This window comes from Mastigoproctus giganteus, chromosome 7 (assembly GCF_048544385.1).
Source record: "Mastigoproctus giganteus isolate SK-2022 chromosome 7, ASM4854438v1, whole genome shotgun sequence".
In the NCBI taxonomy this organism is placed as follows: domain Eukaryota; kingdom Metazoa; phylum Arthropoda; class Arachnida; order Uropygi; family Thelyphonidae; genus Mastigoproctus; species Mastigoproctus giganteus.
In genome coordinates this window covers 110,607,284-110,625,009 of record NC_143581.1, presented here as the reverse complement: position 1 = coordinate 110,625,009, position 17,726 = coordinate 110,607,284, and the positions used below count along the sequence as shown (strand labels likewise).

The 17,726-nt window shown below is 35.7% G+C and overlaps 1 protein-coding gene across 1 annotated transcript in view; it reads right to left on the bottom strand.

Annotated features, from left to right (window-relative positions):
• The window catches only part of LOC150083144 (intraflagellar transport protein 38-like), a 239,424-nt gene that overhangs the window by 139,140 nt on the left and 82,558 nt on the right, over nt 1-17,726 (bottom strand). Inside the window, exons 5-6 of the mRNA XM_090377844.1 lie at nt 6,400-6,495; nt 1,242-1,325 (exon numbers count right to left, since the gene is read on the bottom strand). Of these exons, the coding sequence (XP_090233970.1) occupies nt 1,242-1,325; nt 6,400-6,495 (180 nt within the window). The remainder of the gene's footprint in view (nt 1-1,241; nt 1,326-6,399; nt 6,496-17,726) is intronic.

The following is a 17,726-nucleotide window of genomic DNA, read 5'->3' as shown; positions in this document are numbered from 1 at the left end:
CTAATCAAGAAGCATGTGCTACGCACTGCCACTCCTGCCTACCTGGCTACGGAGGCGCCATTGGTCTGTGAGAGCCAAATCCTCTGCTGTTTGATGATGGTGGGACTGTTAATAACCATGGGTATAACCCCCATGGGCAGTCCTGAAATACAGCACCTAACATACTGGAGGTAACCATCTAGGTATGAACCAACGTAAGCAGGGATCGAGGTGTAGCACCCACACCACATGGAGGATTTCCACCCATCTGTGTTACCAGGTGATACTAGGTGGTAGATGACTCTCATCAACTGGTACAATACCACCATTTTGCTTGTTGGAGGCTTGAAGTGGTGGAAACCCATGTTTAGTCTCCACAGCAAAGTTCCGGTAAACCCTCCCCCATCTATTGATGTCTTTTGAGGTTATGATGAATGTTATGGCGAGATCTAATCTTCCTTACATTTTGAGGGTGTGACTCTCGGTGTTCGCAGGCCGACCACTAGTTAGTACACCGGACCAAACCAATAGGTTCAGTCCAGTGTACTGTCTGGTGTGTCAGTTCAATCATGTGTCAAAACAATAGAGAAAACATATCTGCAAAAAGATCTAAACCTCCCAAACACTTTTCATTCATTTCACAAATATACATGGTCTCAGTTCTAATTTCAATGATGTCTATTTCAGGAAATGATCCTCTGCAGTGTATGCGCTGCTCACAACAACTTACAATAAAACATATCCTTCAATGAAAACAAGCTACATCCTTCACTGTAGCTTTTTCAACAATGCCCAATGAACTTCTTTCAGTTTCGTTTCAGATCTTCAACAACCTCTGTCTCTCTCAATAATATCATAAATAATGAAGCAAATCTCTCTGAATTCTTTCTCTATTTAAAATAAATTCAAATGTATGATAGTTTTTACTGTTGCATGAGCAGTTCTCATATGTAAAGTCAATTTATTTGGGAGGTACAATATGGCCTAAGTAGCCCTTGTGCCAGAAACTACTACTACCACCACCACAACAACAACAGTTATAGTTTTTATTTTGTTCCATAATCAGTAATATAAAACATTACTACAATAGTGACTTATAATTTATGAGAATCAACATAAAATGAAAGCAGCAACACAGCAAAGAATACTAAAATAAATTTTGAAATCCAAATGAAATGTGAGCAATTAAATTTAACATTATTCAATTACAAAAGAGAAAGATCATTATCAAAACTCTGGGTATTTCAATTTAATAAACTTACCTCAACTCCTTTAACTGCTGTTTCTAAACCCTTTTCTATTTCTGAAATTTCAAGTTGTTTTGCCAGTACACCTGAGCGCACTTCCTAAGGAGTAAATTTTAAATATAATTTATAATTTTATAAAGAAATAAATAAATGAAGAAAGGTGTGATGAATTTTTAATAAGTCAAAACTGTGAGAGGTAAGCAGCCTGAATTAACATGTCTGCTGCCACTTATATTTGGGATAGTCCTCCCTATGCGCTTTGGGGCACTTCTCTGGGGAACTGGAACAAGTAGGCACTGCTTTTTAGTAACTGGATTTCATATGTGAACAATCATCACTCCAAGTAACACCAGCAGGTAGCGTTCTAACATCAATATATTCATTTTAACGAGATTCAGAATCCATTCTGTTCCTCACATCTCCTGGCCAATATCTCTTACCAGCTGTCTGAGCAAAACCCTCGAGAAAATTATACATCTCACTTGGTTCCTTGAGCCCCAAAACTTGATTAACAACAACTAATTTGGATTCTAAAAAAATCGATCATCATTGCATCTCATGATTAAAGCTGAAGCAAACATCAGAAATGCATTCATCAAAAAGGGACATTTCATCACAATCTGCCTTAAAGTTGAGAAAACCTTTGACACCATGTGGCGTTTCGGTATCTTAAAGAATCTACATTCTCTTTGCCTGAAAGGCCATTTGCCATATTTTATCCAAAATTTCCTACAGTAAAGATCCTTCAAAGTTTGCTATCAGAGAACCCTCTCTAAAAACTGTCCAAGGAGAAGGAATCCCACAAGGGACTATTCTCAGTGCTACTTTTTTGGCCCACTATAGCCGTAGCAGCTAATGCGCCAATAAACAACCATACCACACACTACTTTTTTGCAATTATAATGAATCACATAACTGAACTCTTTCCAAAATTGTGGATTCATACCTTTTCGCTGACGATCTCACAATTTTATATCACACTTGTTACATCACGTCTGATATAACAAGCTTTAGCTCTAAGACATTTACGATTAATAAGATTGGAGGTGGTTGGATGTTTGCGGAATAGATTCCATGCTTTGTTTTTCACTTTTTTTGCATTGTTGCAATCTTGATTCCACCAGTAATTTATTTTTCTTCAATTTTTGGATCAATTTTCAGATCCTGTCATTCTCAAAACATGAACTACATTGAGCAGCAACTGCAAATATCAATTAATTGCATCCAGACATGGATGATACAAAACGGTTATAGACTATCCAGCCAGAAATCTACTGCCATTCCCTTCTGCACCAGATGTAAAATGCATCCTGAACCCAAACTCCACTTGGATAACCATCGTCTTCCAACAACTAATAGTATTTGTCTGTTAGGCAACAAGTTAAACTACCAAAAGAACACTGAATATCTCCAGACTGCTTGTCAAAATAACTGTACATACTCAGAATCTTATCAGCCACAACTTGGGGAACGGCGTGCTTCACTTATATAGATCCTTAATCAGATCCAACCTGGACTACAGCATGCCTGTCTTTGATTCTGCTAGGGAGAGTGCTTTTATCTCTCCTCGACCCTATTCAACATTCAGGTCTTAGGACAGCTCTAGGTACTTTCAGAACACCTCCAGTGCAAAGTTTGTACATTGAAGCCCATGAAGCTCCTCTAAGTATCAGGAGAAAGATGTTGCTATGGACTATGCAACCAAGATCCAAAGCCAGGAGACCAATCCTAATTGGTCAATACTTTATGATCCACAGTTTATGACCTTTCATAAAAACAAACTACAGGCAATTCAGCCTACTGTTATTAGTTTAAAGGAACTAGCAGAAGATTGGAATATACTCTTCAATTAAGTTCTTCAAGATCCTACAGATCCCAACCCTCCATGGTCCATCATCGTGCCATCTTGTGACAATTATTCCCACCAATGGGGTAAACAGTCTCTATCAGATATTAACATCCACAGCTACACACTGTGTACACATACTCAACATTACCCTGACTTTGCTAAAATATATACTGATGGATCAAAGTCTGTGAGTGGATCAGGTACAGCAGTGGTACTCCCTGATACTACCATTTCTCTATCTCTTACTACAGAATGTAGTAGTTACACTACTGAATTATATACCATAAAGCTTGCTCTGGAAAATATTTTCAATCTGTCAATCCAAAAGAGCATAATAATCATAGACTTGCAAAGTTCCTTATTAACCATGTAAAACACTTCCCCACCTACTCATCCATTAATAAAGCTCATCAGAACAGAGTAGATTTGTCTCAGAGAGCATCAGCAAAAGGTTGTGTTCTGCTGGATCCCAGGCCATACTGGAATACCAGGATTGCTGATGATGCTGCCAAAAAAAAGTAAGAACAGGTGCATGTATACTTGCATGTACACCAATGGTAGGAGTATAGTAAACAAATTTGATGAATTTGAAGTGCTGGTTAAGACATCCAATGCAGATATTGTTGGAATATCAGAGACTTGGTGCCACTCAGATATAAGGGATGCAGAATTGGAATTTGGTGAGTAAAATTTGTACAGAAAGGATAGACAGGACAGCAATGGAGGAGGGGTTATGCTGTTAGTAAAGAAACACCTAAAATCTAAGGAAATGCATCCAGTTGACATAGATGAACAGAGCAATGTTGAGTCAGTTTGGTAACATAAGCACTGGGAAAGCAAAAATGAGGGTAGGAGTTTGTTATAGGCCTAATGACTCTGATGAGTACAATCAGAGAAATAGATGGGCCAGTAAATCAGAATGTCTTATAATGGGAGATTTTAACTTCCCAGATATAAATTGAAACTTGTGGTTGGTCACTAGCACACTAGCAAGGCTTTTGTGAATTTATTGGATAATTGTTTTCTACAGTAGCATATTACAGAGGAAATAAGAGGGAGTAACACTCTTGATCTAATTATCAGCAGTAATTATTCATGCATTAAGAATTTACAGATAAAGGAACCACTGGGTAGCAGTGATCACAGTGTACTGATGTGGGATTTACTTAAAGATGTAACTACCATCAGGGGTAAAGGGAAGTGTTTTTGCTTTCGTAAAAGTGACTACAGTGGTCTCAGAGATTTTTTAGGTTCTATACAGTGGGACCAACTGATGATGTTACCAACAGCAAATTCTAAATGGGAATCAATCGAGGAAGTAATCTTAGGTTCTATACTTATTAACATGGCAATATATTTTTAAGTTGTTTATAAGTTTTAGTATATTCTCTTATTTTGAAAAATTATCGACTAACCTACCAAAGCACCATTAAAAATCAAATCATGTCAAAATTAGCATGGCTTGAATCTTTCTTTGGACTGGAAAGTGTTTCACAAGGCTAACTGGTTATCTGGTTGATGGTTTGTTTATATGGATGTTTTTTGTGATTTTTTTCATGATATGGGATTAGAGAAAGTCACAAATTTTGTATTCCTCTTCTAGAACTGGACTGATTTCCTGATAAAACTGTACCATCAGTATACAAAGTGTATAATTTACTTTTTTTTTAAGATTAAATGCACAAGGCATAATATGATATGGGTTTAAATTAACTATATAATATCAGTCTAGCTACACCACCATAGTTTAGCCATAAATTTAACAACATAAGTAGTGTAAAGGCATCATTTAATTTTATTGCCACTCAGATGGCACCATTTCATTTCTGTTCACCATTTAGCATCTCTCATATTGTAGAATTAACTTCACAACTGTGATGGCTATTCAGGCAGTGTTAGGTGGGTCGGAAAACTGCTGTAAAAGTTTAGCTTGGGGGGATAAAAGGACTAATAGATTAACAATAGCCACTGGCAGAGGTGAAAGTGATTCTTGCACTGCATCTATTGGAATGAGCAGCAGCCCGTAAAACAGAATGCAGGATATTGCAGAGACTGCTGGGAGTCATTGCGGTACAAGTAAACACATGGGTTGTGTTAGGGTAGCTAAGAATAGGAACAGGTGCATGTATACTTGCGTGTACACCAATGCTAGGAGTTTGGTAAATAAATTTGATGAATTTGAGGTATTGCTCAAAACATCAAAGGCAGATATTGTTGGGATATCAGAGATGTGGTATCACACAGATATAAGGAATGCAGAACTGGAATTTTTTTACCATTAGCATTAGTAGAGGCATTTGATGCAAGCTTTCATAATTATGGTTAATGGTTTGCATGCTTCCTTTAATGTAACTGGATAGATCCCATCTATCCCAGGTGCTTTTTTTATGTTAAATTTTAACAGTTTTTCTTCCACTTTGCTCTCGGTTATTACAACATCATTTAGCTCCCTGCTAGATCTTTATAAGCTTCTGGCTTCACTTCCCTACAGATTTCTTCATGTGTGAATGTAGATGCAAAATACTCATTCAGTTTATCAGCTACCTGAGTAAAATCATCAACAACTGAACCATCAGTATTAAGTGGACCAATCTGATTCATCCCCTTCTTTTTTGAGTTTAAATAAGTAAAGAGGTCTTTGCTGTTTTCCTTTGTATCCTCTCCCAAAGATTTCTCATAATCTGCCTTCTCTTGCCTGACCTCCTTTGTAATTGATTACAGACTAGCTTATATCTACCATAATCTTCTGTGTCAACTGATATTTTATATGCATCCCATGCATTTTTCTTCTTTGCCATGAGTCTTATTAGTTCATCTACCATTCTTTTAGGCCTAAATCTTGAACAGTATTTCTTAGGTGGGACAAAAAAGCCTAGTAGATTCCAAGATTACTTCCTTGAATGGTTCCCATTTAGAATTTGCGGTTGGTAACATCATCAGTTGAGTTGAGCATAAGTTATTCTGAATGATGATAAAATTAAGTAAAGATTTAGGACTGAAATAGAAAACTCATGTAAATATATAAATGACTACTATTAAAGTAAAAAAATAGAAAAAAAAAGTGGAATGAAAATAACTAACCATTACAGTGACACTGCAAAAAATATGAAAAAACATGAAAAGTGAACATAAACAGTTGGAGAATAAAAGTTTATGAAATATAATTATTTCATAAATGTGAGTTCTTATATATGCCACTTTCTACATTTACTACTTTTAAACTCCAACAAAACTTTTCGGTAAAAGTTTTGTTAGAGTTCAAAATTGTTTCCTTACCTCTTACAAACTTGTACATATATACAGAATGAAAAAATATTTACTTACTCTAAGTTCAATCTCCTTAGCAAGCAAATCATATAACGTTGCTCCTCTAATAGTAATTTGTGATGCCAACTGGCGAGTTAATTTTAAATCTCCAAGCTGGAAACAGATAATGCAATAAAATTGTTTATTCAGTAATTAAATCAAAATGATATTCATTTTGAATTAATTTTGGATATAATAATTAATTAATTAGTACACAGAAAATTTATTTATTCATTCAGAATGATGTACTAATTAAAATAACATTAAAATTAAAATAACACTAATGTTATTAAAATTAATTTAATTAAAAATGGATTAATTTTTTAATAATAAACTCTGTGCTTATTTGACAGTACTATAGGCAATTATCACTCTACTTTAGCAAATTAGGGACCTTTTTAGACACTATCTTATTTCTTTCCTACTCTTAAATACTTTATTCTCTTCCTTCCTTGTTTCCTTAAGAAAACATTACAAACTAGAAGTCGAATGGTTCAATAGCCTGCTCATAGAAACAGTAAGCTGTTAAATTAAAATGCAAACATATAGCAACTTTATCCTATTTCCTGGCTTCAACTGGTAAAAAAAAATTTGATAATAGATAACAACTAATGATGGTATTGATGTATTGTATTTATAATTAGTATTTTGTTTTTTGTCTATATTTGTATATAAAATACTTATTAATTGTAATTTTAATTATTTTATCCTTAGAGAGAATGCACTTATTTTTGACTCAAGGTACATATACCTAGTTGTTTGGTTCTTTAGTTAAAATAATTTTATTCTACCAGCTTAAATAAGCATGTACAATCAGGACAGATATAATGTTCAAGTGATTCTCAATGGCACGGATCTGATACTTTACTATATAGTAGTTCCATTCCTTAAAATTATCAAAATTATCATATATTTATATAAAAAGCATTTGTATAGATTATGTATCCGTTTTATTATTATTATTATATTATTATTTAAAAATACAGATAACATGGTAGTTAGGTTCTTATAAAATCTCATGTGGTGCGAAATCATGTTATACAGGACTAGGAACCATTACAAAAGGGGGGGGGGGGGTTTATGTTCCAAAAGCTAAAAAAAATACACCATTTTTTTATAACTATCAGAAACTTAATTTTTATTAAAAATAGTAATGAACTGAACAAACTGACTTACAAACTTTAATACATGTATGTCAGATAATGTATGTTCATTTAATTTTCTTCCTCTTCATTGCTGCTAAGCACAATCAAACGAGAATGTATTCTCTGTTGCAGAATATCTTCACCTTCTGAACTTTCTTCTGTAGCATCTATCTTTTGCTCTCTTTAAAAAAATCAGTAATCTAGGTTTGTTTGCTTTTACTTATAGATCTTTGTAAATTTCATGCTATGAAGCTAAGCACGTTTAAAGTTCCCTTTTGAACTTTGTGCTCCTTTTGGTCGAAGGAGCTGCATTCAAAAAATAACGTTCTAATTGCTCGGCTAAGTTTATGCCTTCCCATATGCTTTTTAGTGTAAAATTTGAAACTTAAAAATTTCATCTGCACAATCACCCTCTGAATTGATTTGGTTTACGTCAAATGCCATTTCCACCAAATCCACTTTGCCAGCCTCTTTTTATACTAGTAATTCTTGAACATCTTCAGTAATCATATCATAAAAACCTTCCCCTCCTACCAACTTGGCGCCTCTATAGCCAGGTGGGCAGGAGCGGCAGTGCGTAGCACACGCTTCTTGATTAGACCGGGGTTCGAGCCCGTGACCACCAAATAAGGAGCATGTGGAAAAGTCAGGGAATGACCACCGCATATCCCCGGAGCAATATGGCCTTAGTTGCTAATGCTCCTAAAAACCAAAATAACAACAACAACCACCTACCAACTTAGCAAGTTCTACTATCGCACAAATTCTGTTTTTTGCAAATTCGACCATATTTCCTAAATGAACTGACTCTGGCCATACATTTTTCCAATATGCATTTAATGTTGATGGCTTTACTTCTTTGAGCAATAAAGATATGATTCAAATACAGGTGACCCCCGCTTAACGCTGATAATCCGTTCCGGAAAAACAGAGCAGTAAGTGAATCCGCGCTAAGCGAGCACCACTTTTCCATAAGGTAACATATGTATTTGTAAGTTGCGGTCAGTGCCATAGGATATTTCCTAATCAATAATAAACGGTAGTGAAAAGATGCACGAATGTCGATCAAAATATTTAATATTCAAATATTTGTACATATAAAATATTCTGCATTACATACGTATATAATTATGTGGTAACTACTTACGTATCAAAATTAAACTTAAAATTCCAATTAAAATCATGAATTTAATTGATTTTAATTGATTTAATTTAATTGATGAAAATTAAAAATGTGTCGATTTTGGGTTGAACTTTGGCCCTCTTCCAAATAAACTAAAAGGGGTATTAATTTTAAATCCCCCGCAGCGTTACCACCCAACAATAAAGTCACCCGATCCTTTGCCGCTTTGAAACCTGGCATGTTCTTTCAATATGAAACTTCTTTTAGGCATTCGTTTCCACAAAAGTCCTGCTTCATCTATGTTATAAACTTGTTGAGAAGTATAACACGTAATACCCCTCTTCAATAATTTTAACAAGTTCTTTTTTGAAAGTTTTGGCTCCTTGATCTGCACTTGCGGCTTCTCCCTAGATTTTAAATCTATTCAACCAGCCTTTACCGGTTTTAAATGGTTCCACATTTTTTTTTTTTTTTTTTAGGTGAGTTTTCTTCAGATCATCATATAAGCTAATCTCTCTCTGTTTTTTATTATTTATAATATTTAACTTAACTGAATTCTGCATTGGATATTATCTTCAATAAAATTAGTTAGTCTTTCCATTTCAATCCTAATAGTCGGCCTAGCCCTAGTTGCTTGCAGTGGAACAGCTATCTTTCCCGCTGCTAAAATTAACTCATTTTTTTATAATTGTTCTTACAGTTAAACTTGCAAGTCCTAAATTATGACACACATCCGGTTGTCGTTGACCGGAATCGATACGCTTCAAAACGTTTAATTTTCAAATTCAGTCTTTTTCTTACATTTATAGTCTTCGTACTGCGTCCAGACATTGTTGCTTTTTTCATTCTTATCGGCCATTATTAACTCTTTGAAAATGTAACTGCGTTGGTTGCATTAATTACGATACAATGTTACAATGCAAATATTATAAGCAATATACTTGATCATTTTTTAAAATGTTGATCTCAGGACTACGTAACAAGTCATTGTACTGCAATTAAATTAGCGTGTGAGAAAATTTCAGAGCGTGGGAAAATTTCTCAAGTCGGCATGGGAAACGTTTTAATGCTGTTTTGCTATTCATTTTCAAGCTATCAACTCCATCAAATGAAACGATTTCGTTAAATATAATATAATATAATATAAATTAAATATAATATAAGAACAGCGTTATAGCGAATCACGTTATAACGGGGGCCTGCTGTACCACAACTGAAAAATGTTTCTATACCTCCATAACTTCAATAGAGTTGGAATCAATTTTTTCAAATATTCATTTTAATGATTTTCTGATGTAATGAGTTTTAAAGGTAGATATTGCACATGTAATGTAGTATGGCCAAATCTCGAATTTTTATCAAAACAATTACGTGCAGGGTAATGATACAGAGATTCAGTTATGGCCATAATGCCTTAAATTTAAGAATGATAATGCCATAATCTATGGCCAAAATGCCTTAAATTTAAGAATGATAATGCCATAATCTATGGCCAAAATGCCTTAAATTTAAGAATGATAATGCCATAATCTATGGCCAAAATGCCTTAAATTTAAAAATGATAATTATTATCATTCTTAAATTTAAGGCATTATGGCTATAGATGAATACACAAAATAAAACAGTCAGTGCAGTACAGCCTTAACTCAAATTTTTCGAAAGTAGAAATATACCTAGTTGTTTGGTATATTTCTACTAAAATTATTGTAGATTAGAAATATTCTATTTTAGATTAATATAATAATTTTAGTTTGTTTTTTTTTGGTAGTTATTGGCGCATCGGCTTCTGTGGCCATAGTGCACCTCCCAAGGTTTTTTGCAGAACTTTGATCCAAGCCCGAGGCGGGATTCGAACCCGCGACCTTTGGGTTGCCAGGCAGGCGCTTTACCCACCCGACTAGCCCGGGCGGCAATAATTTTAGTAATCATGTTTTAAAACTTAGATTTCAATGAAATATGGTCACTAAACGTGGAACTGTAACTTAATCACATAATTTATTATCATGAACAATCACATTCAAATCATTGCTGTATAAAATATGTAATTTTGGACATGTGGCCCTACTGCATTACATGTGCTTTCATCTAATGGCTGAATTAAAGAAGTTGTATTAGGTGGTAGGAACATTATTTCAACGTTTGGAGGACAAATCTTTTGGATTGGTCTGGCATGTTATCCAATAGTAATAAAACTTTGAAATCTAGATTTTTTCGCTTTGAATAGTTTTCCACAGCTGGCATAAAACAATTTAAAAACCATTCCTTAAATAAACTGGCAGTTACCTAAGCTTTTTATTCGCTTTCCAATATACTGGTAACGTGTTTTTATTTACACTTTTCACTGCATGAGGATTAGAGGATCTATAAACTAGCATAGGTTTTATCATGCAATCTCCTGATGCGTTACTGCACATAAGTAACACTACTTGATCTTTTTGATGCCTTAAAACCTGATGCAGTTTTCTCTTTTTTCAAATAAACATTCTGTTTGGTATTTTTTTCCAACCAAAGACCTGTCTCATTAGCACTGAAAACTTGATGTGGTGTATATTTATGCTCTTCAATAATTTTTTTGAAATTCCTCTGCATACTCCTTGGCAGCTTCATTATCAGCTGATGCACTTTCCCCTTGAATTCTTATGTTATGTAATGAGAAGCAGTTTTTAATCGCTCACCAACCTTTACTGGCAACAAACTCCATGTTAACAGAAGAATCACCATTTTCTTTTAAATAGTTATAAATTTTTAGTGAGTTAAAAAGTAAGGTTCACACACTTTGAAACAACTCATCATGCAAAAGGCCAAATCGCATCATGATTAAAATTTCCCAATTATGCTGCCATCTAGTAGTTGGCAAATAAAAACTTTAAGATATCCTCTATCACCTGGTTTCATGTTTGTACCATGCACCCTATTCAGCTGCTTTAGTTAATTTTAAATTAATTTGAAAAAAAATAATAAAATTTTTATTCATGCAATAATGTTTCAGTTTTATAAAGGTTTATGAACATCCTGTGTGCGTGCATGCGCGCAGCATACACAAATATATACACACACACAAAATGTTCTTCTTTTATATCAAAAAATATATATAAACATATAATTATAAAACACTAGGTATAGGGTCCTTTTTTAAACAGAGTTCAAAATTCCTTAAAAAACCTTACTATAGAGGGCCTAAACAGTACTAGCTAACTCACTACTGAAACAGTTAAAGGTCCACAGAATGTTCCAATACAGATCTGCAAAGCAAATGTGTTAGCTACTGCACCACATTAATCTTGTACATATAACAATACAGAATATTTTTCAGTATTATTCAACAGCCTTGTGAACAGGTCCACATGAAATGTTAAGTTGTTGAAACTTCCCTTGCACTAGCTGATAGCTGCTGATACAACTAGCTGCACTACTAAGCATAACTATAGCAATTTGCTAAAACTCACTATAGCAAAATAAACCCCAATCTCAAATTAAGGACTTATGAACTGTCAAGATTCAATCTGATTTCAAATTGTAATTGATTCAGTTTCTACATAATTTATTCACACTAGTCAAATCTGTCTTCTCAGGTTCATTGCTGCTTTAGTTATTTTAAATTAATTTGAAATATAAGTAATAAAAATTCTAAAATCCCAAGTTATTCCACACTTCGATGTGGAGGAAACTTGGGATTTGCAGAATGTTTCAAATCTACATATCATCCCCCCTTCCCCCATCCTTTCAGTCATATCCACTGACTGTGCATATCACAGAACAGAGGCTTATTTTATCAAATGTTTCCAGACCTCACTATCAATGCAAAACAAGGAGTTCCTTGTTTTGCATTAACAGCAATCCAAGACTATTTCCACCACTTTAAAGACAAAGTACTAGAAAGCATAAAAACAGACCTGGATCATAACAGTAATTCTCCAAACTCCAGAAAAAAACAGGTACTCAACACTAACACAGAAGAAACCCAGCCTTTCAAGGTAACAACCATCCCATGGGTTACTCATGGGATGGTTGTCACAGAATTGATGAATTAAGAGTCCAAGAGTGTGAAACAAACCAGAAGATAGCAATCCCAGAGAGAACACAGCACTGGTGCAATCTCAAACTCAAAAGAAAGAATACCCAGTCATAATCTAATAGAAGCAGAAACCCAGGCAGTCAAGGCAAATAAAAACCCGTCAACTATAACTCCATGAAGTCGGATTCTATAACACCTTGTACCTTGTTTGTTATTTTATTTGCTTTACTTTTTATTTTCTTTTATTTTATCTTACTTCATTTCATTTACTTCATAAGCATGACCAATATCTACATGGACTATGCACCGGATATTAGCTTGTAAGACTACACAAGTCAACAGCCACCATAATACTCGTGCTCACTGTGAGACACAAGAAACTGTACTATGCATGGTCATGTCAGCACCCACACTGGACCAGAAACAGAGGGCATTGCTGTCGCGGCAATGAAGGATGCATCAGCAGGAAGCTCCGCTTGATCTAAACGGCAGACAGTGATCGACAGTGGCAGTGAAGATTTCCAGGATTTTCCGGCTTCAAAAACCATTGATATTGGATTCTTCAAGTTGTGCACAGATGAAAACAACTAGCATTATTCAGGTAAGCTTGTTAGTTATTGTTGGTGTTTTGAATGCATTTATGTGCAGTACAATTGTTACAGCGATGATCCTACTATTGCAGATTGTGATATTGCAATGCCTCAAAATTCCAAAAATGTGTGCGAGGGGAAATGTGAATTTCAGTTGAGCGCGAGTGCATAGCATGCGTTTCTTGAGTGGACCGGGGTTCAAGCCCGTGACTACTAAATACGATAAATATTTGTATTGACGATTTATTGTAAACTCTACTGACTTGGTTGTCGTGCCGGAGTATAAACAGAAATTTATTTGTGTATAAGAGTACTTTTCTTTGTGTGTGACTGTTTTCCCACCAAAACGGGAAAACACTGCATCTTGCATTTTATTAAGGCCTATGACTATAAAACATACCTTAAATTACTCCCCTGGATATAAGGGACATTTTAATAACAACAAAATGACTGGCAAAGACCAAAACTCTAGGGAATAAAACTGAAAAATCAAAAAATATTAATCGCGATCCTGACTTGAAGGACCTGCCTGATTGTAAGATAGAGGTGCTTACAGAAAGAAACCCAAACAATGAAGAAACTACAAATGATGATTTAGAAGCTTGCCCCCTTGGCCACCTTAGTGTAAAAAGCATCTAGAAAAGGCAAAATCCAGATAGAAAATACAGATAAAAAAAGATAATGATAATTTAGAGCCAGAGGTAACAAAAACAGAGGAGGAGAGGAAATTCCAGCTTATAAATCAAATAGAGGATCCCATAAGACAAATTAAAGAAATGAAGCTGTTCCTAGAAGAGTTCCTTCATAAACAGACAAATAGGATTAATCTGCAACAAAATTGCAGATTTTGAACTGCTGGTCTGTTTTTGGAACATAAAGTGGTTGAACTTAATACAGAAAACAAGGTATTGAAAGCAAAAGTAGAAACTGACTGAAGAGAAGAATATTTATAAAGAAATAAGTACTTTGACTTAAGCCCAAGTAGCAAGGGCCACCAAAGCAGATTCATCACAAACTAAACAAACCAACAATAAGACTAAGGAAATATCAAAGGCAAAAGAAACAAACATAATCAATATAATGGCTAAGCCTGACTCTACATACAAATCCAGTGAGGCAGCCAGTGACACTGTCATTACAAAATTAAAACTTCATTTGGAAGAAATAAAAGTGAATAACATGAGAGGCAGGAACCCCAACATTATTATATTTCACATTCCTGAGGCTTAAGGTTATTTGGTTTTTAGGAGCATTAGCAACCAAGGCCATATTGCTCCGGAGATATGCAGTGGTCATTCCCTGACCTTGCCGCATCCTCTGTATTTGGTGGGTACAGGCTCGAACCCTGACATTCCTGAAACAACTCTGGAAAGAGATCTTATGTTGGATTTCTGCAACAAAAACTTTATTAATATAAAGAACCTATGCTGGCTGGACCAGCCATAAATTCAGGGAATTCTTTCCCATACAGAAGTGCTTTAACTGTCATAAATAAGGTCATACTGCCAGAGACTTCAGTCACTGGCCATGATTACAAGAACTGCCAAAATAAAAATCAGCAGCCAAATGTGCTACCTGTAAGGCAGCACAGCTGGCTGACTATGCACACAGTATCAGGGATGATAAATGTCCCTGTTATAAAAAGAAAATGGTAAAACTTATACAATGTAGGACCAACTATGGGCCAGACTGAAAACATAAATGTGACTAGGGCTCTAAATCTCATCTAATTGAATGTCAAAGAGCAAGAGCTGTGGTAGATCAGATCAAACTCAAATTGGAAGAAAATAATATAGATATCTTGGTACTCCAGCAGCCCTACAACCATATGGGTAGGGTTCAAGGATACCTAAGGGCTATAAAATAACAGAATACACCTCAGGTGTCCCTTCTACAGCAACAGTAGTTAAAAATACTGACTTTACAGTGAAAAAGGTGGGTCACCTCTGCTCTCCAGTGGCAGTGTGTGCCCATATCACCAGTGCTGTAGGACAGTTTTACATTATTTCACTATATTCCAGACCAGGTGAAGATATAAATCCAACTATTGAATACCTACAAGCAGTCATAGACTTGCTACCTACAGCAAATATCATAGTGTGTGTGTGCCTTATGGCATATCTGTACAGAAGACAGAGCAGGCAGGCACGCACAATGGCCAGATACTTTCAGACTATATAGCTACCCCACCCTTTCAAGCGCTAAACCAACCAAATAACCTCCCAACTTTTACAGTACCACTAGTGCATTAGAGCCTAAATTGCTGATGCACCAACAAATCAAACAACAATAACATTAACAGTACCATGTGGAAAAGTGACACTGATGTTACTCTTGGCACCAATTCAACAGCTTATAAAATTAGACTGGTGCGTTTGGCCAGTCTGGACCACATCAGATCATAGAGCCATCACCTTCAAACTAAACAGGCAATTACAAACAACCCAACAGTCCTTGTTGGATATCAAAAGACTCAAAAAGGCAAACTGGTAGATCTTTGCAGAACATACCTTTGCAGAACAGAACATTCATACCATATACAGATTCATATGATATACAGAAATATAAATTGTGGCACAAAGAACCACAGGACAAACACATGGCACAATGATGAATAAGACCAAATGTGGCGTAAGGAGCCATTGATCTTATGAAGTCAACATGAGATGAAGACAAATAACAATATAATCACAAGTAACTACATAAATTGTCCAATAAGATTAGCCTGTTTACAAAGGAGCATAATGATCATTAACTACCAAGTCAATTACACTGTTTATTTCCACATCTTTAACCTGTTACACAGAATTCATGTCAATAGTCTGTAACAAGAGTGCTCAACCTTTTGGAAGTCACAGGCCATTTGAAAATTTGGTACACATCGCGGGCCATATAATAGACAAGTCTTATACAGGGTGATTCACTACTAGTGCGACAAACTTGCAGGAGGTGTAGGGGGCACAAAGACGAATCGGAATCACATAGCATTGCAGGGTCCAAAATGCTTTCGTCATGCGGTAGAGGACATTGAACAGGAGGTCGCGTGAACAGCGATCCCGCTGGAAGTCAGCATTTGCGAACTGGTTCCCGAGGCAGTAGGATGGACGAATATTCAAACGTTGAACTGGCCGACATGCACCTCGCGTATGGAGCTGTGGACTGTAACGAGCATGCCGCTCTGCGCTTGTACCAGGAATGTTTCCCGCACAGGCGTGCTCCTCATCATATGATTTTAATCGTATGATGAGAAGGTTACGTGAGACTGGTTGTTTCACGAGAGGTACCATGAATCGAGAGCGAACAACGAGGATGCCAGACAATGAGGAGAATGTCCTACGTCTTGCAGAAGGCAATCCGAGTACGAGTACTCGAGCGATAGGCCAACAATTAGGTATTTCCCAATCCACTGTATGGAGGATACTGTCAACAAACCAAATGAGTTCATACCATCTGCAACACGTCCAATCATTGGAGCCTGCGGATTATCCACTCCGGAGGACTTTTGCTACTTGGTTTCTTCAACAGAACAGTTCACAGAAACGGGATCGCTGTTTACGCGACTTCCCATTCAACATCCTCTACTGCATGACGAAGGACCCTGCAATGCTATGTGATTCCGATTCGTCTTTGTGCCCCCTACACCTCCTGTAAATTTGTCACACTGGTAGTGAATCACCCTGTATACTGCTTTTAGGCTCGAATTCAGAAGCAACACCTAAGAGAAAATTTGTTGAGTAAAAACACTTAAAACTAATTGCAGTGTTGTTCCATGCACTTTACTATTATGGGATTCTTTTAATTTTTCAACTTGAAAAATATTGCCCTTGAGAGTTGTTTCTGAATTCGACTCCATGTAATAACTTTGTTTTGTAAACCTAGGGATCTTTTAAATTTTAAACTTTAAAAGAACAAAACCAACTGCATTTATAAGAAAATTTTATTACAATACAATAGCATTGAAAGGAATGAAAGATTCAGTTAATGAGAAAACTGACTCTGTTTATTTTTTACTAATAATTCAATGTCAGGAACTATTTTTGTGGTAGCTAATCGGAGGCAGTGCTCCAGATGACAATCAGTAATTTTTGTCCTCAATTTTGACTTGGAGTGCTTCATTCTAGAAAAAATCTGTCCACATAAGTATATGCCACTGAAGAGGGAAAAGATTCTTGCTGCATACATTCTTAAATTGACAGATTTTCCCTTTTCTACATATTTTTGGAAAAATTCTAGGAGAGAGTCTTCACCAAATTTGATTTTCGGGTCTGAGTCACATTGAAGGTCAATGATTTCCATTTGGAGGTCCCCTGGAGTCTCCATCACATTCACAGAGAAAGGGTTAGTTACCACATTCAGGGTCCTTTCTTGAGTGCAGAAATCTTTGAATCTCTCTCTCTCTTGGAACTCGGTCTGGAGCTGAGATATTGTAGCCACATATTGAGGAGCATATTTTTCAGACTGCAATTTCAACA